At 54.1% G+C, this 25484-nt stretch overlaps 2 protein-coding genes across 4 annotated transcripts; one reads left to right on the top strand and one right to left on the bottom strand.

The window, feature by feature from the left end:
• Nucleotides 1-1614: 1614 nt before the first annotated feature.
• On the top strand, nt 1615-4460 carry NANOS3 (nanos C2HC-type zinc finger 3). Of its 2 annotated transcripts, none has more exons than XM_082622933.1 (2): nt 1615-2133; nt 4137-4460. In XM_082622933.1, exons 1-2 carry the CDS (start codon nt 1680-1682, stop codon nt 4202-4204), a joined length of 522 nt encoding a protein of 173 aa, XP_082479059.1. In that variant the 5' UTR covers nt 1615-1679; the 3' UTR covers nt 4205-4460. The 2 variants fall into 2 exon arrangements, with proteins under 2 accessions (XP_082479059.1, XP_082479058.1); XM_082622932.1 differs by having other exon boundaries at nt 1615-2145.
• A 1824-nt stretch (nt 4461-6284) lies between these two features.
• BRME1 (break repair meiotic recombinase recruitment factor 1) lies at nt 6285-25314 on the bottom strand. Of its 2 annotated transcripts, none has more exons than XM_082623038.1 (8): nt 25261-25314; nt 24391-24442; nt 20553-20730; nt 17854-17935; nt 13401-14687; nt 9632-9720; nt 7501-7593; nt 6285-7080 (listed from the first exon to the last, which is right to left on the bottom strand). In XM_082623038.1, the coding sequence occupies exons 2-8, from the start codon at nt 24419-24421 to the stop codon at nt 6927-6929; spliced, it is 1914 nt and encodes a 637-aa protein (XP_082479164.1). In that variant the 5' UTR covers nt 24422-24442; nt 25261-25314; the 3' UTR covers nt 6285-6926. The 2 variants fall into 2 exon arrangements, with proteins under 2 accessions (XP_082479164.1, XP_082479163.1); XM_082623037.1 differs by lacking the exon at nt 25261-25314 and adding an exon at nt 24972-25259.
• Nucleotides 25315-25484: the final 170 nt, after the last annotated feature.

Here is a 25484-nt window from a genome sequence, read left to right as displayed (position 1 = left end):
TGTCGGTGAGTTTGGGCAGCTCAGGCAAACCATCGACCGTTGAGTGGACCCCGAGGCCTGGAACTGCCGTCCACCCATCACGACCCCCACCTTCCAGATCTGGGGGGGGCCAGGGGATCCTGAACACATCCCCTCCCTTAGGCCACAGCGAAGGTCACAATCAACATTCATTGTTGTCGGTGGGTTGTGAGGACGGAGGCCAGACCCACCGAGGGATGAATGTCACTGTGTCTGGGCCGGACACAGCCTAAGGGGAATGCGATGGGGAAAAAAACCCACCCTGGACTCCCCCCCAGAATTTCTCAGCCAGTACCTGACCCTGACCTCAGCCTCTCACCCCTTGGTGAGGGCTGGTGTCTGGGATCCTTACAGACACAGGCTGGATTTGGAGAATAAATCCTGGAGGGTTGGGGGCATGAATCACAGGCTCAGGGCTGGGCAGCTGGGAAACCTTTGTGAAACGGATTAGTGAGCCCCGCTTCCGGAAGGCTCAATAGAGTTTTCTTGAATGAATGAATGAATGAATGAATGAATGAGGTGGGTAGGCAGCATAGCACCTCTTCTCTGCGTTCAAGTCCCGGGCCCAGCTTTCTCACCCTCCTTGCCTGGTACCGGCAGACCCCTGCTTTACCTTCAGTTGCCCACCTAGCACCTTGACGCCAGTTGATTCTTCCACCTGCCCATCTGTGTGCCCCACGTGGGTGACTCCTGGGCACACCTTATCCTCCAGAGACTGAGCTGAGGTCTCATTTGAGGGGGAGGTCAAGGCATTGGCGAGCGCTAGGAGTCCCCCCATTAGCCCAACTTGTTCCTGTGCTCTGCTCCGCCCCCCATAACATTTTGCCTCACCCCCTTTCCACCCCAGGACCAGGACGAGCTGGTCCTAAGGCTCTCCAACACCTAAGGCTCCGGTGGTAACTGCTAACTGCGTGGGGAGGCAGGCTTTTGTGCTTGTCTTTGTGAATAACCCCAGGGGCAGGTGGTTTCATACCCCAGTTTGTTCATCCATTAAATGCCGGATCCACTGAAAAGGGGTGTGAAAGCTCCCTGAGGGTGACCAGAGCTGGGAGCCTTGGTCCTTATCCCCCCACCCCATAAGCCAGGCCCATTCTCCTTCCGAAGACAGTTGGAACATCAACAGCTCCCCAACCCTTCCCAAAGAGCTCAGGGGTACTCGGCCCCTCCCCCAGCCCAGGAAAAGGAAGAAAGAAGTTACTAAGTTACTGGTTACATCAATGCTAGTCTGTCGGGTGGGGCCTCCAACCCTCCCACCCCCATCACCCTGTGGGGCAGGAGAGGCAGGCAGACTCTAAGGAGGGGTCGCCCTCCCAATGCCCTCTGGGTGGGGTGTGTGGCTCCATATTACTGGTGCCCCCTGCAGCCTGTGTCTTATCACCCCCCCCTCGCCTCCAGCCCACCCAGAGACCATGCATCCCCTGGGCAGGTGCATTTTTGGGGGAGCGGCAGCAAGCCCCCCCCTGTGACAATAAGGCACCTCCTACAGCATGCCCCTCCCTCTTCTCAGCCCCTTGGAGGTATAAGGAGGGAACTGACAGCCCAGACTGCTCGGCTCCAGAGAGGGGAAGGGAGGGTTAAGAAGGAAGGTGTAGAAAGACAAGCTTTGGGGCGGCTGCGTTTCTTCTCTCTCTGCCCCTCCGCCTGGCACACGGTGTCCAGCCATGGGGACCTACAATCTATGGACAGATTACCTGGGCTTGGCACGCCTGGTGGGGGCTCTGCGTGGGGAAGAGGAGCCTGAGACCAGGCTGGACCCCCAGCCAGAACCAGTGCCAGAGCCGGTGGAGGGTCAGACACCCAGCCCGGAATCCTCACCAGCTCCTGAACGCCTGTGCTCTTTCTGCAAGCACAACGGCGAGTCCCGGGCCATCTACCAGTCCCACGTGCTCAAGGACGAAGCGGGCCGGGTGCTGTGCCCCATCCTTCGAGACTACGTGTGCCCCCAGTGTGGTGCCACTCGCGAGCATGCCCACACCCGCCGCTTCTGCCCGCTCACCAGCCAGGGCTACACCTCCGTCTATAGCTACAACACCCGCAACTCGGCCGGCAGGAAGCTGGCCCGCTCGGACAAGGCGAGGACGCAGGACTCCGGACACCACCGAGGAGGAGGAGGAGGTGCCTGTGCAGGTGGCTGGGGGAACTCGAGGAGGGGGTCTGCCCTGGGCTGAGCCCCTAGGGGCCTTTGTGAAGTGGGTTAACCCCTGGGGTCACCCACTTCAGAGGGTTGGGGGGTGATAATCCATGTAGACAGCTTAGAGCAGTATTCTAGAACTGTTGCCCTACGCTGGTAAGCTGGGGATGGGGTTCCCTGTGTGGCCTTGGGCAAGGCACTCTCCCTCCCTGGGCCCGTAAGGGAAACACCATCCTTTTCCAGGCGCGGTGTGATCTAGCAGGGAGGCTGTGGGGGCTACCGGTGGGGTGTGGGGATAGGTACAGCAGGGACTCCAATCCGGCTTGGCACGTGGGAACTGTGTGACCAGAGGGAAGTGGCTCAGTTAGAGAAACTGAGCCTCACTTGTTCGCTCATTCACCAGATAGTTTTTGAGGCTTGCCGGGTGCCAAGCGCTGGGCTGGGCTTGGCCCGCCGTGGTAGATGGGGAGAGTGAGAGTTAAAACACAGGCATGGGGGAGTCTAGAGGAAGCACCTGATCCAGGTGAAGGGGTCCAGGAGGTCTTCCTGGAGAAAGTGACTTCTGGAAGCCTAATTCAGTTTGGTGGAGCGCTGAAGTGGAGCCCAGGCAATGGGGCTCCTTTAGGAACTTAGTGAAGTTCGGTGTGTCTGGGATAGAGTGTGTGTGCATGTTATGTCGGAGGGGAAGGTGTCAGAGATTTCAGGGATGGCAAAAGGACCTGTAGGTCCTTGCTGGTCACCTTAAAGGGTTTGGACTTGAGAACTAGGGAGCCAAGGAAGGGACAAGAGCAGGTCTGCATGTGTTTGACTGTGAATGTGTTAGACCGTGGCTAACGGGCTGGACCGTGGGAACGGATGTGAAGGCGTTGGAAGAGGCTGGTCCTCCAGACAGAGGTGTTCAAGGCGGCGAAGAGGGAGAGTCCCAGCGCCTGGGGAAACGTCAGTTTGGAGGGAAGTACCATGAGTTTGCTGTGTGCCAATCAGCCACTGGCTGGGGCTGAAGTTTAGAAGAGAATACGGCTGAAGCCTCCCTGAGGTCTAAAGGGCTCTCCCCACACTGCATGGCCCACCACATAGGGCGCTCCCCCCCACCAATCTTGCTCATCAAATGTGGATTCCAGTTCTGCAGGTCTGGGTGAGGCTTGAGCATCTGCATTTCTAACCAGCTCCCCCTGACGCTGCCATACTGCAAGGCCACAGACCGGCAGGCTTTGAGTAGCTCTGTCTTAAATGGCAACAGTTATTATTACAGACAAGAAAGACCTCAGCTTCTGCAGGGTTTTAAAAGAGAAATCCGTTTTAGTAACTTTCATTGCCTTTGAGGAAGTCAGCAACAGAGGAGACGGGTCTGACCGGGCGGTACCCCCACCCCTTTGGGTGCCCGGTGTGGGCACTGCCTCTCCTATCAGACTGTGAGCCCCTGGGGAAGTCACCGGGTGGGAGGACCCCTCCCTATCCCGGCAGCTGTGCAGTGAACATCTGTTAGAAGAGACTGCTTCCAGGAGAAGATAGTATTCCCTATGAGGTCTGACGAGGTCCAACTGGGAGAGGTGGGAAGCTGAAGGGACGCAAAGATGATGGTCTCAGTCTTCATTTTTTCCCCTCAAGTCCGAGAGAACAGGAAAACTTGCCTCCGCGGGTGTGGGGGGGTTGGGGAAGCCCTCACCAGGATATTGGCACAGAAAAGCTGCCTGAGGCCGTCCTCCCAGGTAACCTGGGTGTAACAAACCCGGGGTTCCCGGAGCCCTGCGGCCGCGAGGAGACAGCACGGCAGGACTGAGTTGGAGTTTCTGCGCTTTGTGTCTGGCTCTGGGTCCCACCTGGGGCTGCCCTGGGCCGGGAATGTCACAAGGGTGCTATTCCAGAAATAGCCTGCAGGTGGCGCCAGAGCCATGGCAGTCTTGCAGGTTGAGTCGGTACTTCCGGAGCATTGAATCATCCCTGTTATTAAATGTTTTTCTCCTCCCCTTCTGCTTTTAAAATCCAGGTTCCAAAGGTGCCGGGAAGCCTTCTGCAACTACCCCCTCCTCCTGCTGTCCCTCCACTTCTGCCTAAGGAGGCTGGAGCAGGCAGGACGGGGATGCTGCCTTCACCTGGGGTTGGGGACCCAGGCTCACTGGAGGCTGGATTTCAGGGAAGACTCACCCTCCGAGGATCCGCCCCTAGGCCCTGCCCCCAGCGTGAGGGCCTGGCAAAGGAGCCCCGTCTGGGAGCACAGCCCAAAGGGCGCTCCGACCACCTCATGGAAGGAGGTGGTTCTCAGGCACCCCAGCCCTCCTTCCCCGGCGCTGGGCACCCAGTCAGCTCTCAATAAATGTTTATGAATGGATCAGCGTCATAGCAGGCCCGGTCTTGGGACAAGGTAGCCGATGGGACTGGGGACCCTCCTCTCCTGGCTCATCCCTTACCCCCACGTTACTCTGACCTCCACATGCCCCAACTGCTGTTTGGATTGCCGTTTACCCTGGGGCCTTGGGGTGAGCTGCTTTGTGCTGAGAAATGGGAGTGGGCACCACAGGGCAGCTATGGGGTTCTGAGGGGTCGCCCCAGCCTGGCACTTCTGAGCAGGGCACTTGCTGCTGGGTTGGTGCCATGAGGCTGTTTCTGTGACGCTTCGTGTTTGCAGACCCTTCCAGCCACCACTTGCATATTGACATGTCAGATGGAATCCCCTACCTTGGAGGTGGGGGCCTGACTTGAGGGGGCAATGGAGAGACAGTTAGAGGTTCCTCCCCATCACTGTCCTCACCTAGGAGGCTCTTAGTGAAAGTTTAGGTCACCATCGATGCCCCGACAGCTGGGGGCCGTGGAGTCACATGCAGGCCCTTCAGAGCAAGGGAAGGACTTCTGGGCTGGGGCAGGGGTGGGGTGGGGAGCTGCAAGGAATAGGAGTATGTCCGGAGGGGCCTGGGCCAGGCGAGGCCATGGGTAGGGGGCACCACTGAGGTGATTTGGCTGTGCTTAGGCAGGAGTGGGTGGGGGGATGGACATCCATCCCCACCCAGGAAGTATGATCTGGTCCTCCTGGGGAGCTGTGCTTGGGGGGATCCCCATCCCCTGTCTGCCTCCTGCACCCCCACATCTTGCTCCCCCAGCCTCCTGGGGGTAGCAGGTGACAAGTGCCTGTCCACATTCCTCCCCCAATCTGAGCGCTGGCCTGAGGGCCCGGTCTCCACCCCCAGCTGACAAGGTCTCCCAGGGTTGAGTGGGAGCAGGATTTGGACTTCCCTGGATTTGCCCTTGGCTTTTCCACTTGAACTGGGACCTGAGGCCACCCAGGAGGAGGGCTGGGGTGAGCCAGGGATGGGAGATGGCCCTTGAAGACAGCCTGCTGCCCAGGCTTGAAGAGGAGAGGGAAGGAGGAGAAAGAAGACACAGGAGGCCTCTTTAGCAGCCCCAAGAGTTTCAGATTGAGTCAGGGGACAGGATCCCCCAGCCACCCCCAGGTGCCTGCAAATGCTAATTGTATAAGCCAGAGCCGCTGGGGCTTGAGACACAGGGAACTGGGCAACTGGGCACATCCTGGAGGGTTCAAGGAAGTAGCTGCACATCCAGCAAGCAGAAGAGTTGGGGGACCCTGACCCCCCTTGCTCCCTCGCAAATGGGGTATCCCAGGGTATAAAAAGGCGGTGGGAGGGGGCCCTGCCTTGGCTGTAGGAATTAGGGTGCAGGAGCCACAGGCAGAGAGAAACAAAGTATTGGGTGTGGTCCATCTCGTGGTGACCTATTTAATAGAAGCACGTCTTCTGCAAAATGGGTTTGACAGGAGCACCCGGGACTGTTTATGACAATTTGACATCACTGGGGCTGCGGTATGGTTTGGTGGGATGGTGTGTGCAAGGCCTGCCCTCAGCACCCTCCAGGCAGTAGCTGTGTCTGCATCAGTAACATTCCCCCAGGGTTGCTTCCTTCCGGGCCAAGGCCTCCAAGCAGCTTGTCCCACGGAGGACAGGCAAAGCCATCTCAGCACTGAATACAGACTCGCAAACTCCAGTTGGACAATCAGTCAAGATACTGTGTGTGCTTGAATTCGTGCACACAGCCACCTGCTCCTGAGTCCGACACACTCAGTACTGCTTGGGGGACCCCTGGATCCAACAGTAGCCGAACTTGTCTTCCCAGGGAAGATGAAAAGTCGAAGTCAAAGGAGAAAGAGATGGTTAGGGAGGTTTGTGGCAAGACATCAAGGAACTGAAAATGCCTCAAACCCCAAACAACAGGTCACGAGGTCTGAGGTCTGGCTAGGGAATCATTTATTAATGGGCTTCCCAAAAGAAAATGGAAATCCGGAGAAAAACAAGGGTACAACCAACAAAGCGAGCCCTTTTCTCCTCCAGGAAAGAAACAAATTCTGAACCTTCCATAACCTCGGGCTAAGGAGCTGAAATTTGCAAACCCAGATAAATATCTGGGCGGCTCTGTGCCCCCACCCACCCACCCACAGCTTCCTGGGGCCCCAGCCCGTCTCTCTGCCTCCAGCTTCCAGGCCTCTGCCACTGGGAGGAGCAGGTTCCCTCCCCCACACGACTCCAGAGGGAGGCTGCTGAGGACGGCAGGGCCTTTTGTGTTTCCCATGGGAAGGTGACTTCCAGGTCAGCTGAGGGGAGGTTTCTGGGGCCCACCAGGACTTGCTGGAGCATCTCAGATGGTAACAAAATAAAAAGGGGCACACAGGGGCCAGCAGGCTTTCCGGAGTCTGCTGAGGGATTGTTTCCAGCTGTTTGGCAGGAACATCAGGCACTTCTTGGGGCCGGTGAGCGTGTACGAGCACACACACCTACAAGTCCCTCCAGGACTGCTCCCCTCGAGGGGGATTCCCAGCCCCCTTTGGTGTGTAGGCTGCAGGGGCCTTCCCTGCTGGCTTTGCTTTCTGGTAGTAGTTGAGGCGCTTGAAGGCCTCCAGGTCCCGGTGGGCGCTCATGATCAGCCTGCTGTGTGGGAAAGGGTCTGAGCTGTGCTCCACCTCGCGGCAGAGTGGGACCATGCCTCACACTCGGGCACACACCAGCCTGCTCACACAGGCTCACACACTCGTGTACTCACAGGTCACACACACACAGGCATGCACACGTGCATAATCAGAATCAGCCTGCTGCAGGGCAGGTTGTGACCCTTCTAGCCCCTCTTCAGAACCTAACAACTCTGTGAAGGACAGGTTTATGACACAACCAGCTGGGGCCCAGGAACGGTGGAGCTTCCCAGAGGCCCCCTGCTGGGGATCCCGGGGGGGGGGCCCACCCTGACACCCCAGGTTCGCTGCTGTACTGGGCCCTCCACCATCCTCCCGCGGCCCCATCCCCTCCACCCATCCCGGGGACTTGTGGATCCGTGGATCCGAGCCCAGCCCTTACTTCAGGTTGGAGAGCTCGATGACGAGGCCTTGCACGGTGTCTGTTGCATCCTCCATCCTGGCGGCTTCACAGGTCTTGATCCCCATTTGGGTCCTGGCGGGAAGGGAGGGAGGGCAAGAGGCCTGACCTCACTGGACAGCTCCACCAGACTCTGCCCTGGGGGACTCTGCTGGGCCTCGAGCTGTCTTCTCCAGAGATGAACGCCTTTGACAGTCATGAGGCCACCCTGGGCACAGCCCTGATGGCCGTCCCAGCTGGCTCTACTGCTGAAATCGCACCCAGAATCCAGCCACTTCCCCCACCGACGTGGCCCTTGTCCGACAGCTGCCACAGCCTCCCTGACCCCCAGCTCCTGCCCCTACAGCCTGTCCCCCCAGTGGGCTGGGGGGCAGGGGAGGGCGTGGCAATGGAAAGCCAGCCTAAAGCCCCTCCCCAAAGCCCTGCACCATCTGCTGCACCTCCAGACCCCAGCCCCTCCCTCCCGTCTCCCCTCCCTCCTGCTCCAGCCACACTGAATTCCTGGCCATTCCCTGAGCATTTCTTAGGGCTCTGGAATGTTCTTTCCTAAATGTCTCCTCCTTTGGGGGTGGGGATGGGGGGGTGGAGAAGGTGGGAGGAGGGAGTCCTCTCCATCACCACAGGTTAAAATTTTAACCCCTGCCCTGCTGTCTTTTTCTCCGCAACACTCTGCCATCTGACCACCTAATTTGTCTGTGTCTCGCTCACCCCTGCTCCGACCCCCAATAGGTAGAAGCTTCATGTTTTGTCCCACGCAGCCTCCCCAGTGCCCAGAGCAGTTCCTGGAAGAGCCGGCACTGGCGGGCGTCAGTGTCTATGGAAGGGGTGGACGTGCCTCCGTACCACCGTATCTAATGGGTGCAGCCTGTGGTGGGCAGAGGGTTGCCCAGCTTCGCAGCATCTCCTGGGTTGTCACTATGGGGACTCTGGTTCTGCTCCACCTGCCTCAGTCACCCTGAGAGGACTGGCCAGTCCGGGCCTCAGTCTCTTGCCTTTTCTCCCTCAGCCATGGGCCACAGAACCAGACCCTGGGACCCACCTGGGGGCTTCCAGCCATCCACGGAGGCCGCCGGAGATTCACCCAGGAATCTCCCTCCTCTTTGCTCAAACAATAGTGGGGTCACTTTGACTAAACTGCCTCTGGTCCCTGTGCAGGGCGTGCGTGTGTGCGTGGAGGGGGGCACAGGGGGTGGGGCAGCAAGTGGTACAACAGGTACTACCTACAGATGTGTGTAAGGGCAGAAGGTGGGAGCACGGCCTCCCTCTCCCCTGAGGGGGAGGAGAAAGAGGAAAGAGACAAACTTCCTAACCCTCCTCCACACTTGCCAGACAGAAACAGAAGCTTGGCCATAAATAATCGATAAGCCGCCACTCTGCAGAGAGGCCAGTTCAGGTTCAAGGTAACGGGAGAGGACTGTCGCTCAATGCTAGCCACCAGCAAGGCTGGGAGACACGAAAGGTGATGGACTGTGAGAGGCTCTGGGGTGGGGGGAGAGGACCCCCCCCAACACACACTCACACACACACACACACACACACACACACTCCACAGGCTGGAGGAAGAGCACACCTGGTGCCTGCAGGAGGGAAAGAAGGTGGGCTGCCTTGGGGAATAAAATCAAGCAGGAAATAAGATGGGACAGGTCAGAGACTTTGGAGGGCCTGAGGGTGCCAGAGAGGGGATGGCCCCTGTGGGCCAATGGTTCTTAGCCCTGTCTGGGTCCACTCCCCCTCCATGGAGATTCAGGGAAAGCTCTGGACCTTCTCTCCAGAAAAATGCACAATGTGCATTAAAACAACCACTGAGCTGGGGGCATCATCCCAGGGGTCCTTGGGAGAGATGCTGGCTTGGGTGCAGATTGCTGATGAGTTCTCCACTCACGAGGAACAGGGGACATGGGTGTTTTGAAAGTCGGGGCTTAGCAACCTTACTGGACCAAGGAAAGTGAGGCCCCTCAAGGCAGAGCCAGGGCGACCTCCGACAATCTCATCCACAAAATGGGAGCTCACAGGGCTCTAGTGCCAGGAAAGCAGCCACTCTCTCCCCTCCCAGGGACAAAAGGAGGACTCCTGTCAAGGAAAGCGTTCTGGGGTGGCCTCCCACCCTGCCTACCTTGGCTGGGCCTCAGCAAGGGAGCCTCCATCGGCACGTGGGCTGGTGCCAGGCCAGCAAGGGTCCAGCCCGCTCCCTGCAGGACACAACTGGAAAGACAGAGCGCGCACACGTGTGAACGGCCCAGCTGGGTGAGCCCTGCATAGGGAAGGAAAAGTCAGGCAGGGGAGGTCTGGCTTCTCCTCTGCCACGCCAGGAACACGGAGGCTGGACTCCTGCAGAGGAAAAGTGGTGTGGGGGACAGATGCCATGATGGCCAGACATACGGGCCACCAGCCCGGGCTGCTTTCACCCTCCCTCTTTGGAAAGAGAGCAGAAGGGCAATACTGGGCCTGACCCTGGGGTCCCGTCCCTGGGGTCCCGTCCCGGGCCTGCGCCTTCCGACAGGCTGATTTGTACTGGTGGGCGGCTCCATCCACACGTTCTCTGTCCCTGACAACTGAGGAGTGGTGCTGTCTCCAGCTTGTCCTGCAGTATCTAGAAGGGTACAGAGAAGACCCTGAGTGGTGGCGACTGCGGCGAGGTGGGCATCTGGCGTGGAGGGAAAGAGGTCGGCTGGATAGGCCACGAGTTTCATGTCAGGAAGAGATTTTGCAAATGTATTTTGAAGGGAAAATTCATAATTAATAGGGGAGAGAGCTAGATAACCCTGAGAAGCTTAAATTTCTAAATGTCAACGGTGGTTTAATTTTCATGGAAAATGTCAGGCTCAGTCATGGAGGTGACATACGTCCTTCTGAAAAGAGGCAAAGAGGCTGAAGTGGAGCGGCCGGCCCAGGGCTGTTGGGCCTTTTCTGAGGAGACTAAAGTCCTGGGGTGGCGGATGGGGTGAAGGGCTTGCGCTCGACCTGCAAAGGGTCCCCGAATCCAAAGGAAGACGTGAGGAACTGGCTGCAGCCCGGCGGCTCTCACGTGGGGATGACTCCGCCTCCAAGACACTTAAGTGTCCGAAACCACTTTTGGTTGTCATGCCCGGGGAGAGGGTGCTCCTGGCACCTGGGGGTGGAGGCGAGGGACACTGCTCAAGCCTCTGCTGTGCACAGAATGGTGATCCAGCCCCCAACGCCAGTAGTGCCGAGGTTGGGAAGCCTGCTCTAGACGATACAGTTTCTCCCGTGCGCCTGGCCGACTTTCACGGAGGCAACTCTGTGACTTAAAATACAATTTGAGGGCTTCCCTGGTGGCGCAGTGGTTAAGAATCCGCCTGCCAATGCAGGGGACACAGGTTCGAGCCCTGGTCTGGAAAGATCCCACATGCCGCGGAGCAACTAAGCCCGTGTGCCACAACTACTGAGCCTGTGCTCTAGAGCAAGCATGCCACAACTACTGAGCCCGCGTGCCACAACTACTGAAGCCTGCATGCCTAGAGCCTGTGCTCCGCAACAGGAGAAGCCTCTGCAATGAGAAGCCTGTGTGCCACAACAAAGAGTAGACCCTGCTCACTGCAACTAGAGAAAGCCCGCGCACTGCAAAGAAGACCCAAAGCAGCCAAAAATAAATTTAAAAAAAAATACAATTTGATGCCACAGATTTACCCAACTCACGGCACCATTCTTGGTCATGAGGGATAGTCTCTTTCCCAACAGGTACCACGGCTCCCACCGGGGTTGTGTAAATGTCATGACAAAGGTGGTGCTTGTATTGAACGTGTGGGGACCACCCCTGTGGACTGTGAGAGGGGCCTGGGAGTCAGTGTTTTAAATGACACGGCTTGTGGGCAGAGGAGGGCTCCACCAGCCCTGGGGTGAGCACCACGTCCCCAGGGAGCCGCGATGAGAAGAAAACACCAAGTGTTCCTGTGAGGGCAGCTGGGTTTGAAGCCAGTCTGTCACTGCTGTGAGACCCCAGGGCCCCTCCACTGAAGCGGTGCTCACAGCTGTGGCACAGTGAGGTCGAGGGCTGCTCTCTCGGTCCACCTGTGCGCTGTTCCCATGTGTCCCTGCTCACAGGGCCTTCCCGCACCTTCCCATGAGAACCTGTGCCTGGGTTGCCCCGACTTGTTCAGCAACGCCCAGTGTCAAAACAAAACGTGCCTGGGCGCCCACAGCCTTGTCAGGGCAGTGCCTCCGCTCCCAGCAGGGCTGTCCACCCCAGCTGCTGCTGGGTCCCCCGCACTGGGGCTGCCAGCTCCTCGGTGATTTCAGAGTGCACTCACTGGTGGCAGGTCTGGGAGGGCTTGCTCCTTTGTGCCCTCTGGGCGCCACCCAAGGTCCCAACTGCTTCCCCAGCCTTATCCCTCAGCCACAGCCCAAGAAGCCAGAGACTGGGGATGACTTAGCTCTTCTTTCCAAGAGAGGGGTTTGCATTTTTCAAGGGATGCAGCTTTAGTTATAAAGTTTCAGCTCTGCCCAGCACCTGAGCGCCTACCTCTCCTGGGCAATCATGTTTAAACACTATGACCAAATCGCAGTGTGACTCGATTTCTGTGATCTTGCTCATCTGGTGATCACAGCAATGTACAAGGAATTCGGGCCGGGGCAGGCAGGGCCGGGTCTGAAAAGTCACTGGGTAGGCCTGTGTCACAAATGACCCCTGGCCATCCCTTGGGAAGGCAGCGCCTGAGACCCACATTAGCTCAACCCAGTCACATCCCCCTCTGCAGTGGGGACAGCTGGCTTTCTTCGGCTGGGCACCAGATGACGTCCTTTGCTTGTTTGGGGGCTGTGTCGTATGATAAGACTCTTTAAGTGCCGAGATGACAGGGTACAAAATGCTCACTCCGGGAGAGGCAGGTGGGAACGGTGCTACTGAAAACCTCATGGGGGCAGGGACCATGCCTGATCTGTTCACTCCTGGCATAGAGCGGACTCTCACATCTTAAAAACATTTTCAAACAAGCAAAAAAATGAAGTTTTAAAACAAGGACAGCCAAAGAAACGGAGGCCATGTTTGTGAAGCGACATGGGCTCTGTGTTCGTTCCAGGACGGAACAGTTGAGGCAAAGCTGCAGAATCAGGCCAACCTGGGCACAGACCCAGGCTCCTCCCCTCCTGGCTGCTTCACCTGGGGCAGGTGCCCAACCTTCTTCAGCGTCTCAGCCACACCCAGTGTGTGGAAAGAGAACCACCTACCTATCAGAGCGAGGCTGCAAAGCACTTAGCTCAGGCTCAAGTGCGCCAGCAGCCAGAGATGTGGCGCTTCCGGGGGGGGGGGGGCAAAGCAGGGACTGCCACCTGCCCTGACAGGTGACCGCCAACGGCCAGCACAGGATCAGCAGGCAGATCCCTGAAGGAAGCAAAGCCCCTAAAATTCCAGCAGACAAATGAAATTCCATGTATGTGTCTGAAAAAGAATTGTATCTGGGCCCCCAAATGACCCTAAAGATGGGCAAAGGTTCTTTCCAGTGGGGGAATGAAGTCCGCGCCCGCAGGCCCAGGTTTGAGGTCACTGGCTTCTTTAGGTCACCCCGTTTGGTCTGTCACCCTCCATACATCCCTTGGGAACCTCCGGCCAGAGCAGGGCACTGAAGGGTGGAGGAGGCAGGTGCACTGGGGGCTCTCCCTGGGCTGACAAAATACATGTGTGTCACATCCCGGGGCTCTTCAGCTCTCACACAGATGGGCCCCTCATAGAAAGGCAGGTCTATCCTTTCCAGAATATCACAGACTCCACAGCTGCTAAAGCTGTGATTCAGACCCCTGGACTCATCTGCTGTACAAACAGATGGCCACGTGCCCACCTCTCCCCCACTACCGGGTGGTTTGGGAGGGCTTGTGGCCATTTGGCACCTGTACTAGGACATCTGGCTGTAACTCAAGGAAGCTCTTACCTGTTCACGTGGGGCTTCAAAACCAAGGGCTTCCAGGGCATCCTGTGTCTGGCTGTCCGGCAGGAAGTAGAGTTCCATGGTTGGGGACCCCTCCCAGCCAGCCTGCTCTGAAGAGTCAGCAGGGTGCTCAGGCTGGCCTGCCGGGCTCGTGTGGGTATCTGGGCTGCCCTGACGTGCCCCAGCATCCTGGGGAGGGCTGTCCACTGCTTCTCTGTACACTGGTGGAACACAGGCTCTGAGGGACAAACTGTGCCCCTTGAGGTCTTGTTTGTGGCTACGGCTCCCTAACTCAGCTGCCTTTTTAGCCACAGGTTGCGATAGCAAAGGCAGCAAGCACATACCTCCCAGCCCTTCTTGATCCGGGCCTGGTACCTGTGTCTGACCCACACCTGGACCCATTTCCAAGGATAAAGGGCTGGAATCCCCAACACCTATTGTGCACTCTTGGATCTCGTGAGCCAGAGCCAGGGAGGCTGCAAGGCCCCCCGGGACGTCATCAGGGGGCTTGTCTTCCCGCCTTGACTCCTCTCTGCCTCCTGTGGTCTCCCCATTGCGAGGCATGTACCTGAGCAGGGCTCTGCTGTGGCCTCCATCAGGAGCCTTCCCGCTGGGAGAGGCAGTCACCCTGGCGTTGACCGTCCCATCTGGCCCAGCCACCCCAAGAGCCCTCTGTTCTGGCTCCGTGGGGTCTGTGCTCACACCTGCGATGACAACAGCCCCAAGGCGGGAGCATCTTGGGCTGCTATAGCTCCACTCTGCTCCCCCGCCAGTCCAGCTGGGTGTCTGCAGAGGGTCAGGAGGGCCCTGGGCTGCAGATCTGGGCTCTGGGCCCAGGATGCCATCTTCTTCCTCCTGGCGCTCCTCAGGCAGCTCAGCTCCTGCTTCCCCTCGGGCACCTTCCTCCTGAGGGGCTCCTTGGTCTGGCTCCTCTTCAGCATCACTGCCTGGCAGGTGCCCTTTCTGGTCATGATCACCTGGAACCCAACCCTCCTCCGTGCCTCCACCATCTGGCACGTTGGTCCCATGCTTTGACAGGTGGTCCTGGCTGGCCCTCTCTGAGGCCGAGGGCACTGTCCCCCACTCCAGAGAGGCAATGCTGGAGGCCAAGGGCTGAGGATCCCCATCGCCAGGCACAGGCGCAACAGGGTTTTGGCTGCTGGGCTCGGGGCAGGCGCTGTCTGCCTGGGTCTGGTCTCCTGGGTCCCTGGTCTCCTGGAGGGCAAGCCCTGGGGACTCCTCTTGAGGCTGGCTTCTGGGCTGCTGGGCACTGGGTTCTGGCAGTGTTTCCTGTGGAGAGAAAAAGAGTCAGCCTTGGGCCTTCAATAATCAACCGCTCTGAGGATTTTTCTAGTCATTACTGCCCCTGCACAAAGTCTCAGATGCTGCACGGATGACGGTGCACCCAAATAGCGATCAGTCCCAATGCCGGGCAGAGCTTTGTGCCAGGGGCTAGAGGGGGAACCGGAAGCACAGGAACCCCTCTGTTTTTTGGCCACACCTCATGTCACGTGGAACTTCCCCAACCAGGGATTGAACCCCCACCCCCTGCAGTGGAAGTGCAAAATCTTAACCACTGGACCACCAGGGAAGCCCCAGGAACCCCCCTTTCTACCAGCTCCTTCTCCCCACCAGCACCAGGCACGTGGAGGCTCTCGGGAAGATCAAGGATATAAAAATCAAGGAGGTCCTGTGGATCGCACCAGTGTCAATGTCAGTTGCCTGGTGTTGCCAATGGACTACAGTTACATAACATGCTACCACCAGGGGATGCTCAGGGAGGACACACGGGGGCCTCTCTGTGCTGTTTTGTTTTTAATTTTGGTAAAATACACATAACCTAAAATTGGCCATTTTAATCATTTTATTTATCTTTTTTGAAGGAAATGATCTTTTTCAAAAAAAATGTTTATTTATTTGGCTGCATTGGGTCTTAGTTGCAGCACGCGGGACCTTTCAGTGTGGCACAGGCTCTGTAATTGCAGCGTGCGGGCTTAGTTGCCCCACGGCATGTGCGATCTCAGTTCCCTGACCAGGGATTGAACCCGCGTCCCACTGGACCACCAGGGAAGTTCCCACTATTTTAATCATTTTAAAGTGTATATAGTTCAGTGGCATTAAGTACATTCACAAGGTCAGGCAACCATCACCACCATCCATCTCCAGAACTCTTTCATCTTCCCAAACTGAAACTCTGTCCCCATGAAACACTAACTCCCCACTTTCCCAGCTCCTGGCAACCCCCATTCTACCTCCTGTGGAATCAGTAGAATTTGCCTACTCTAGGGACCTTGTATAAGTGGGACCATACAGTATTTGTTGCTTTGTATCTAGCTTATTACACTTAGCGTAATGTCCTTCAGGTTCATCCATGGTGTAGCATGTGTCAGAATCCCTTCCTTGGGACTTCCTTGGTGGTCCAGTTATTAAGACTCCATGCTCCCAATGCAGGGGGCACGGGTTTGATCCCTGGTTGGGGAACTAAGATCCCACATGCTGCATGGTGCAGCCAAAAAAAAAAAATTTCTTTTTAAAGCTGAATAACATTCCATTGTGTGAATATACAATATTTTATTTGTTCATTCATCTTTGGGTGGATACTTTGGGTGCTCCCACATTTTGGCTACTGTGAATAATGCTGCAGTGAACATGGATGCACAAATATCCATTCCATCATATGGATATACCACATTTTGTTTATCCATTCATCCATCGATGGACATTTGTAGCCATACTGTTTTTTTTCTTTTGTATTTTTGAATTTTATTTTTTTATACAGCAGGTTATTAGTTATCCATTTTATACATATTAGGGTACACATGTCAATCCCAGTCTCCCAATTCATCACACCACCACCCCCCGCCGCTTTCCCCACTTGGTGTCCATACGTTTGATCTCTACGTCTGTGTCTCAGTTTCTGCCCTGCAAACCGGCTCATCTGTACCATTTTTCTAGGATCCACATATATGCGTTAATATACGGTATCTGTTTTTCTCTTTCTGACTTACTTCACTCTGTATGACAGTCTCTAGGTTCATCCACATCTCTACAAATGACCCAATTTCGTTCCTTTTTATGGCTGAGCATACTGCTTCTGCAACCTCCTCTGAGTCCACATAATGCTCTGGAGATCCATCTAGGTGGTTATGTGTATCACACCTGTTTGTTCCTTTTTTTTTTTTTTTTTTTTTTTTTTTTGTGGTACGCGGGCCTCCCACTGTCGTGGCCGCTCCCACTGCGGAGCACAGGCTCCGGATGCGCAGGCTCAGCGGCCATGGCTCACGGGCCCAGCCACTCCGCGGCATGTGGGATCTTCCGGGACCGGGGCACGAACCCGTGTCCCCTGCATCGGCAGGTGAACTCTCAACCACTGCACCACCAGGGAAGCCCTGTTTGTTCCTCACCAGCGAAGGACATCTGGGGTGTTCCCGGTTGGGGGCAATTACAAACAAAGCTGCTGGGAATGCCCACCACTCACTTTTTTTTTTTTTTTTTTTTTTTGCGGTGGGTGGGCCTCTCACTGTTATGGCCTCTCCCGTTGCGGAGCACAGGCTCCGGACGCACAGGCTCAGTGGCCATGGCTCACGGGCCCAGCCGCTCCGCAGCATGTGGGATCTTCCCAGACTGGGGCACGAACCCGCGTCCCCTGCATCGGCGGGCAGACTCTGAACCACTGCGCCACCAGGGAAGCCCCCACTCACTTTTTTAGGTGTGTGTGTTCCAGAGACATCGTGACCCCTGGAGCTCATGGTGCAAGGACAAGAGAGTGTGCTGTAAGACCCACTCACCCCGACTCACACAAAAGCTTCTGAGAAGCTTAGGGGTTCAGGGATGGAATGTGGGCTGCCTTTCTGAGTTTCACTACTTTCATGCAACTTGGGGAAGAGAGCTCTGGCCTCGAGAGCTTCAGTGCAGGCACGGCTGTCCTGAGTGCCTCTCACAGGCCTGCGAGTTGCTGGCATGGCACCTGCCATCCACAGACATCTGTAGTGCTAAAAACGGGGTGTGTGTGTGGAGAGATGCAGGGCTAGCCACTGCCAAAGGAAATCAAGGCTGAACTTGGCTGCCAAGGTTGGGCCAAGAGGAAGGTCAGTGGTAGGACCTTACCAAGCTGAAGGCCCCACTCCTGGGGTCCTCTTCCCTCCCCTCTGCTCGTCCTGTCACTGTCTTCCTGGGTTTTGTAAACTGGGGGACAAACCTCCTGACTGAGTTCTGTGAACCAGATACAACAAGAACAAAACAGCAGTAAAGATGAGGGAGGAATGACGTCTCGGAAATCAAGCAAGCAGACACCAGAACAAGTTTCTCTCTTGCAATCTCAAACTCTCAAGGCCCTTGCCTTCCATCCCCAGCACACCCTCCCACCAGCAGTTATTGATGAGGAATAGAGACAAGATCTCCAGCTGAAGGGAGGCAGCATCTTTTGTACATATGTCAGGCTGCAAAACAGGCTCACCTGGGAAGGAGGAAGGCGAACTGGCTCTTTTTCTGGCTGCCCGAGGAGCCTGGAGGGAGCTCCTGCTTCCTCATAAGGAGAGCTGGGAGGAGAAAGACAAAAGAGGAGGTTCGCAAGTCCTCCTACGCTGTTAACTTGCATAGTAAGACAAACAGCGGCGAATGAAATCCAAATGCAAAGTAGCGCCCAGGGTCTCCTAAAAGGGATGCCCTGGAGCACCTGCTTAGAGAGGGTGGGATGGAGAAGGGGACATGTGACTGCCAAGAAGGGTGTGGAGTCCCACATCTAGAACCCAAGCTGCCTGCTCTGGCAGCACTTAAACTCTTATAATCCCAGGAACTGGCTCCTGAAGTAAGAACAGGAATTCTCATTTGGACCGACTGACACTCCAGCCCCCAACTCTGCAAACAGTAAACAAGTTGTAGATACAAAAAACACAGTGTCTAAAAACAACGGGTGTATTCATATCTGCCAAAATGCGGAAGCAACCGAGATGGCCTTCAGTGGGTGAGTGGATAAATAAACTGTGGTAATCCAGACAATGGGACGGTATTCAGCGCTAAAAAGAAACGAGCTCTCCTCTAATCAATACTCTGTAATGGCCTATGTGAGAAAACAATCTAAAAAAGAGTGGACATATGTATATGTATAACTGATTCACTTTGCTGTACACCTGAAACTAACACAACATCGTAAATCAACTACACTCCAATAAAAATTTTAAAAAATAAAATCATGCCATCTGCTTTATAAAAAAAGATCGAGCTCTCAAGCCACGAAGACACGTGGAGGTACCTTAAATGCATATTACCAAGTGAAAGAAGCCAATCTGAAAAGGCTACATACTGTGTGACTCCAACTATATGATATTCTGGAAAGAGCAAACTATGGAGACAGTGAAAAGATCAGTGGTTACCTGGGGTTGGGGGGAGAGATGAATAGGCTAGGATTTTTACGGCCATAAGAAGACTCTGTATGATACCATACTGATGGATGTATGTTATTATACTGTTGTGCCAACCCACAGAATGTACAACACACAGAATGAACTCTGAAGAAACCGTGGACTGTGTCAATGTAGGTTCATCCTTGGTTAAAAAACGTACCGTTCTGGTGACTCATGGTGATAATGGGGGAGGCTGTGCACGTGTGGGGACAGGAGGTGTATCGGAAACCACTGTACCTTCCTCTCAATTTTACTGTAAACCTAAAACTGCTCTAAAGAAATAAACTCTTTTTAAAAAAACTGGTGAGACTTATGGTTATGTCTAAATAAGTGTGGATATGTATGTTGTAAAAGAAAGATCAAAATCTGGAACTGAAACTTCATGGTTTCAACTTTGGAAGTGGAGCAGGAAAACGCAAGAAGCTACACTAATGGGCTTGAATCGTGCCAAGGGAGGTTATGGAGACAGAGTAACTCTAGATACTGATAGCAACTGCCTGTTTCAAAATTTTTCATTGGGATGGGTTGTTTGGGGAGCTTCTGGGGTACCGGCAAAGTTTCATTTCTCAACATAAATGTGTTAAACGGATTGCTTTATGTTGCCTTCTTCTGTTATATTTCTGCATGTGTGGTATTTCTTAATAAAACATTTAAAAAACAGAGGAGTAGGAACCCACTTTTGTGGGTTCTGATTATTCTCATGGTCTCGGACAGCAGGGTGGGCAGCAGCCGTGACCCCATGAGCCCTGATATGGCCTCTCGAGGGGGAGGGGCACAGTGTGACATCACTGTGTCTGTCTGGGGGAACAGCTTAGGTGTGACACATGGCCCCTCTCTTCCTATCACACACACAGCCTTTAGCCCTAAGATTGCAAAGACCTGAGATCAGACAGACACACACCCCAGAAAATGGTTCTGTCAGCCAGACTGCATGCCTCAATTTTTCACTCAGAAAACGTTGCTAGTCCAATCCGTGATGCTTTCTCTGAAGACATCAGGTAGCAGGAACCTTCCTTCTCCTAACTCCTGCTAACCCTTTCTACTCTGCTATAGCTACACGTGGTTTAACCCCGTGGAGACTGAATGGTTCTCCAGATCTTTCTTCCTTTCCCCCACCGTGCTTAATTACATATTTCCTGAAAAAATAAGGGAACTGGGAAACCACTGTGGTAAAGAGCACAGGAACCAGACGCAGCCAGAACCCCAGCCTGCCTTGTACCAGCTCAGCGGCCTTGGGAAAGTCATTTGACCTCTCAAAGCCTCAGAGTCCTCATATGCCAAATGGGGATATAAACCCATGTCACAGTGCTATGAGGATTAAATGAGCTGATGCGTGTAAAGTATTTATTATTAGAATGCTGCCTGGAACATAAAGATCGTTATTCTCTCTTATGGGTTATCATTTCACAGACCCACAACTCCTTCAGTCTCCTCTTGATTAAGAAGGAATGTGGGATAAATACGGATTTGACCAACAGGCAGGACAAGGTGCATTCTGTAACTAAGTGACCTTGAAAAATTCAAGGTCTTCCTCGCCCATGGTTAAAATATCGACCTTTCTCGCTGAAGAGGAGAGTCCCCAGAGCAAAACTTCGAGAGGCTCAATCCAAGGGCCCCGAGCCCCTGTGGGGGATGCATGGCACTGGATGGGTCGTGTTGACTGGCCCCCTCCCCTTTGCATCCTGTCCACTAGGCCACTGTGCTGTGCCCACTGTCAGCGGAGAGGCTTGCTGGAATGTTCTGAGCCACCTACCTGGAAGCTGCCTGTCCTGGTTCCTCCCTGCTCTGCTCTGCAGAGGGAGCGGGTCCTGAGCTGCTTTCTGTCTCTTCAGGGTGATGCCAATGGCCCAACTTGGAACTCTGGGGGTCCCCGTCAGAGTCTCCTAACTTTGGGTTCTTTGGAAGTTTTGGAGGACGGTTTCCTTTCCCTCCTGGTTTAGAGACAAAAGAAGATGAAGGGGAGGGGGATGGCGGGAGCATGCACTGCCATGGCCGACCACCAAACACATCTGGGCCACTGATGCAACATGAGCAGGCTTGTGCAAAGGGCAGGAAATCCCTGCTCTGACGCTTGCCTGGAGAGTGAGAGATGAGATGGAATTTCATCCAGGTGGAACCCAGGAGCTTACATGGCCATGGGATCCAAAGGCTTTTAATCTATGGACTGGTCATGACTGACGTTCAATCCTGAGGTGACCGGGCCTGGCTCGGAACCACACGAGACAACCTGGCCCAGCCGACTGTCGCTCTGCGGAAGTGCTGAGAGGTGTGTGCTGGCTCCTTCGGGTCTCAGCTCAAATGTCCCTGCAGAGGCATCCTTGCCTTTTCTATAGAGCAACTCCTCTTGGCCCCATGCTCTGTTTTACTCACTTCACAACTTTTCTGCAAGTATCCGATGCACTGGGTCATTTTCTGTCTCCTCCACTACAACCTGTTCCATGCAAGGAGGGGCCTCATCTATCTCACTCTCTGCTGGGTCTCAAGTAGCTAGAAGAGCATCTAATAAACTGTTGGTGCTCAATAAATACTTGGCAGATGACTGAATAAACGCACAAGAAAACCCAGATCACCTCCCAGGAAATGCAGACAACACTAAATTATGTACCACTCTGGTTTTCCATGATGCTTGCAGAATATCCATCCTGGGAAAACCGGGACCCAGAGTCATCGAGTGCTAAGGAGGTGACTTCTCTGCTGCCTCTTGGTCCCTGTTGTATCCCTACGATACCTTTCCCATCACTGAAAGCAATTTAGAGCCTAAAGGTGCAGATTAACATTTATTTGTTGAATGAAGGAAATGCCCTTATACAGAAAATACTGGCTGGCTTGTAAAACCTCCCCAAAATCTGGCCCCAATTGAACCATTTATTCAATGAACAAATAATAACGGTTGACTCTAGTGAGTTCCATGCCAGACACTGTCCTGAGAACTCAGGTGTGCTATGACAAAACTTCAGGCAGGGCCCTGATGTTAGGCCCATCTTATGGACAAGACAGCTGAGGTACAGGGAGGCTGAGGAATATGCAACAGAATCTACGCAGTCCAGTTCCAGAACCTCCACACCTAAGTATACTCGAGCACTTACTGAGCACCTACTATGTACTGCATCTCTGACTAGGCAGTGCGAACAAAAAGACAAACCAGACCCAGGTCTGATTTTCTTGGAGGTCAATCACGTAGACCCTTTCCAAACTCAGCTCCTTACATACCTTGAAGTAAAACCATTGAATGAGCCCCCTCTCTCCAACACTGAATGCTAGGGTCCTCCTCAACATCCATTCAGCTTTTGGGGCTTCACTAGACCACAGTGGCTTTCCTGTAATTTCTCCCAAGTCTGTCAGTTACGGTTCGTGTGTGCCCATTTAGAACTTCACCCCACTGTTATTTGATTAGCTCTCTCGGTGAGAAACATTTTTATTTTTCCCCTGACTAGACCTTGAAGCTGTCAAGGGCAGGAACTGAGTCTCATCTTGATCTCATCTTCACCCTGCCTCCCACCCCCCACCTCAGGTGCCCATGCCAGCGCTGCACCCAGAGCAAAGCTGCGATGAATGTTTCTTACACAAACACATTCCACCTTGTGGTCTGCCATAAAATGCAAAAATACAGCAGCTTCATTTAGTTTCTTTAAGATGTCCAAACACTAGCTTGCTTTGCTCATCCAATGGACATTTATTTGTACCAAATAAAAAGCAAAAATATCAGAAGTGAAGAGGTTCCCATTTCCTTCCTGTGATCTGTTCCCACAGGATTAATTTAAGAAAAACTAAGGCAGAACCTTGTGTTCAACACCAGAGGCCAAAGACATCACAAGGGAAAGGTTTCCTTTCACCACCTGCCAGAATCTTCTTCCTTTCTCTCCACGCCATCCAGGACACACAGAAAGAGCTGTCCTGGGCCAGCCCAGGGTCCACTGAGCAGGGGAGTCCACTGCGAAGAGAGGCCCCATATGACCTGCTGTGGGTGGGCCTGGCTGGCCCCAGCTTCCCCCTCGAAGGTCAGAAAAATTCCTGTGCCTCCAAACAGCTTGTTACTCATCTCTGCACAAAACATCTTCAATCTGCATCTTTCCTGTCCCACATCTTGGGAAAAAATGAGTACTCCTCTCGAAGTTCATTAACCACTAAGTGAAGGGGTCATTTCTAAACTTTTAATTTAAACTACCTTAGCCAATGACAGGAAAATGAAGCTATACTATGTAACACTGGGTGTTTTCCTTTTCGAATGAGGAAATTCTACACGTATATTGAGAAGTAAAGACAGTCTCGAAATACCATGAAGCTGAAAAACAGAGGTTGCAGATCAGTATGTGTGATGATTCTATTTTCCAATAAAAACACTGTATTTGTGTATACAAAGAAAAAGTTTGGAAGAAGTAGTGTACTGAGGTTCATTTCCTGTTTTTTATGCTACACTATACGGTTGATCATCATCCTATGGTTGAGGGGGATGTTAACATTAGGGGAAGCTGGGGGGAGGGTAGACAGAACTCTGAACTTTTTTTCCTTTTTTTTCTTTAGCTTTTTAATGACAAATAATATAGAACAGAGAAGTTCGCATAGGTGTACAACTCACTGCAAATTCATAAAATGAACAGCGTATTTTACATCTAGATCAAGAAACAAAACATTTCCAGGAACAAAGAAGTTCCTCTCATGTTTCTTTTCCAGGCACAACTCCCTCAAAGCTAGCCACTGTCCCTGATTTCTTTTTTTTTTATTATTCAAACAGAAATGAACTATTTTTACAACTTTTCTGTAAGCTTAAAATTGTTTCAGAATGAAAAATATCTTAATCTGAAAGGGTAATGATAACAGCAGCATGTATTTGTGTCCTACCATGGATCTATTCTCCGTGCTCTACAAACACTAATCCACATGTGAGCTCTAGGGCACAGTTCTCTACTTTGGCACTATTGACATTTGGATACTATTGACATTTGGGGCCAGGTCATTCTGTGTTGTGGGGACTGTCCACCTCATTCTATGATTTTGAGCAGCATCTCTGGCCTAGATCCACCAAATGCCAGTACCAACACCACCACCACCCCACTCCCGCCACTGCCCACACACCAGTTGTGAAAACTAAAAATGTGTCTAGACACTGGCAAATGTCCTCTGGAGGTCAAACTGCTCCCCCCAACAGGTTGAGAATCACTGTTCGAAAGTAAAGCGTAGGTGCTCTTATCCCCTACAAATAGGAGGAAAGCGAGACACACAGTAAGTCATCTGCCATCACAGTGAGATGAACCCAGGTTTTTGGTTCGAGAGTGAAGCAGTTCGCCACACACCAGCACATCAAGCTCTATTCATGGGTCGTCTCTAGGAGTGGGCCTGCATAGAGGCTGTACCCCTGCCCCGAAGCCTGGGGGCCTCCCCAAGGCTGTGGGATCCCACTAGAGGCTGGGGGAAGCTCCACAAAGCTTTCACTTTTTACTGTAAGCACTTCTCCATGATTTACACTTGTATTAAGTCATTGTTGTTATTTTAAGGAGCTTGGTGTGATCATGTTAGCATTTCTGCAATAAGCCCACCTTCCTCCTGTAAGCAGAAGCAGCAATAAAGAGGTGTCAACTTGAATGTCCAAATACCTGAGGTCCGAAGCTTCTTCCTCTTACTCATTTTATCCCTCCCTAGAGAAATCTGAAAACAAGGAGCAAATCTCATCATCACAAGCAGTTCCTGTCTCTGGGTACAGACCCAGTGGCCTTGGCTGAGGCCACCCCACCCCCACCTGGGCCCATCTGGCTGCCCCAGGGGTCACTTGGGCCCCAAGAGGACACAGGGTGGGAGTCATGGCTACCCTGGACTATGGCCGAGTTAAGAATTTAAACTCCTCCATATTGCTGAGAGCAGAGAGGGAACTGCCTATCTTCTGTCCAGGGTCTGAGAGCACCTGGGCCGCCCCCCTCTAGTCTCTAAGATGGGGCAGCCTGTGCGAAGCCCCCTCCCTCCAAGCTAGGCTACCTAGGACCCTTCTAGGGACAACGCAGGATTTTCGAGGTGACACGTGGGGCCCTTCAGGGTCATCGGAGGACGTTGGAGGGGCCACCGGGGAACCCTTCAAGGGGTGGGGCGCCCTTCGGGGGATGCCTGAGGTCTTGGTGAGGCAGGAGTCGCCGCCAGAGGTCAATTCCTTCCGGCCTAGGGGGCCAGACAGGCCAAACCCGACCTGGGCCAGAGAAGTTGTCGAGGTCCCTCTGTCCTTAACGGGAACTGGGAAGATCTACCTGGATCTGTTGGGGGATAATTCGGTTAAATAATCTGCGTAGGATTTTTCTGAGGTAAGAAAAGGCAAAGTTGGCCCTCACGTAGGCCAGGCAGCTGGGGGTCTGAGGCCTGACCACTGTGGACCCGGCTTCCGGTGACCAGGCCCACCCTAACCCTACCCCGTCCACTGAAAAGCGAGGAATGACCAGACCAGGACCGCCAGGAGAGGCCGGAGCTCGCAGGTGACTAACCTGGCGGCCACCACCACCCCTCACACACGAAAACGCTCCGCCTCTCTCCCGCACACTTCGAGGCCTCGTCGCGCGCACGCGCAACGCCAACACCGCCCCCTCGCACTCGCGCACGCTCCGCCTCTTTCCCGCGCAGCCCGCGGCACCGCCCATCGCTCCGCAGCGCGCCTGCGCGCTCGCGCACTGCCTGCCGGGAATTGTAGTTTCAATGCGGCGGGCCCTGC

Source organism: Mesoplodon mirus (assembly GCF_964341445.2).
Source record: "Mesoplodon mirus genome assembly, chromosome: 5".
NCBI lineage: Eukaryota > Metazoa > Chordata > Mammalia > Artiodactyla > Ziphiidae > Mesoplodon > Mesoplodon mirus.
The sequence above is the reverse complement of the archived record's forward strand: the minus strand, read 5'-3'. Positions and strand labels throughout refer to the sequence as shown.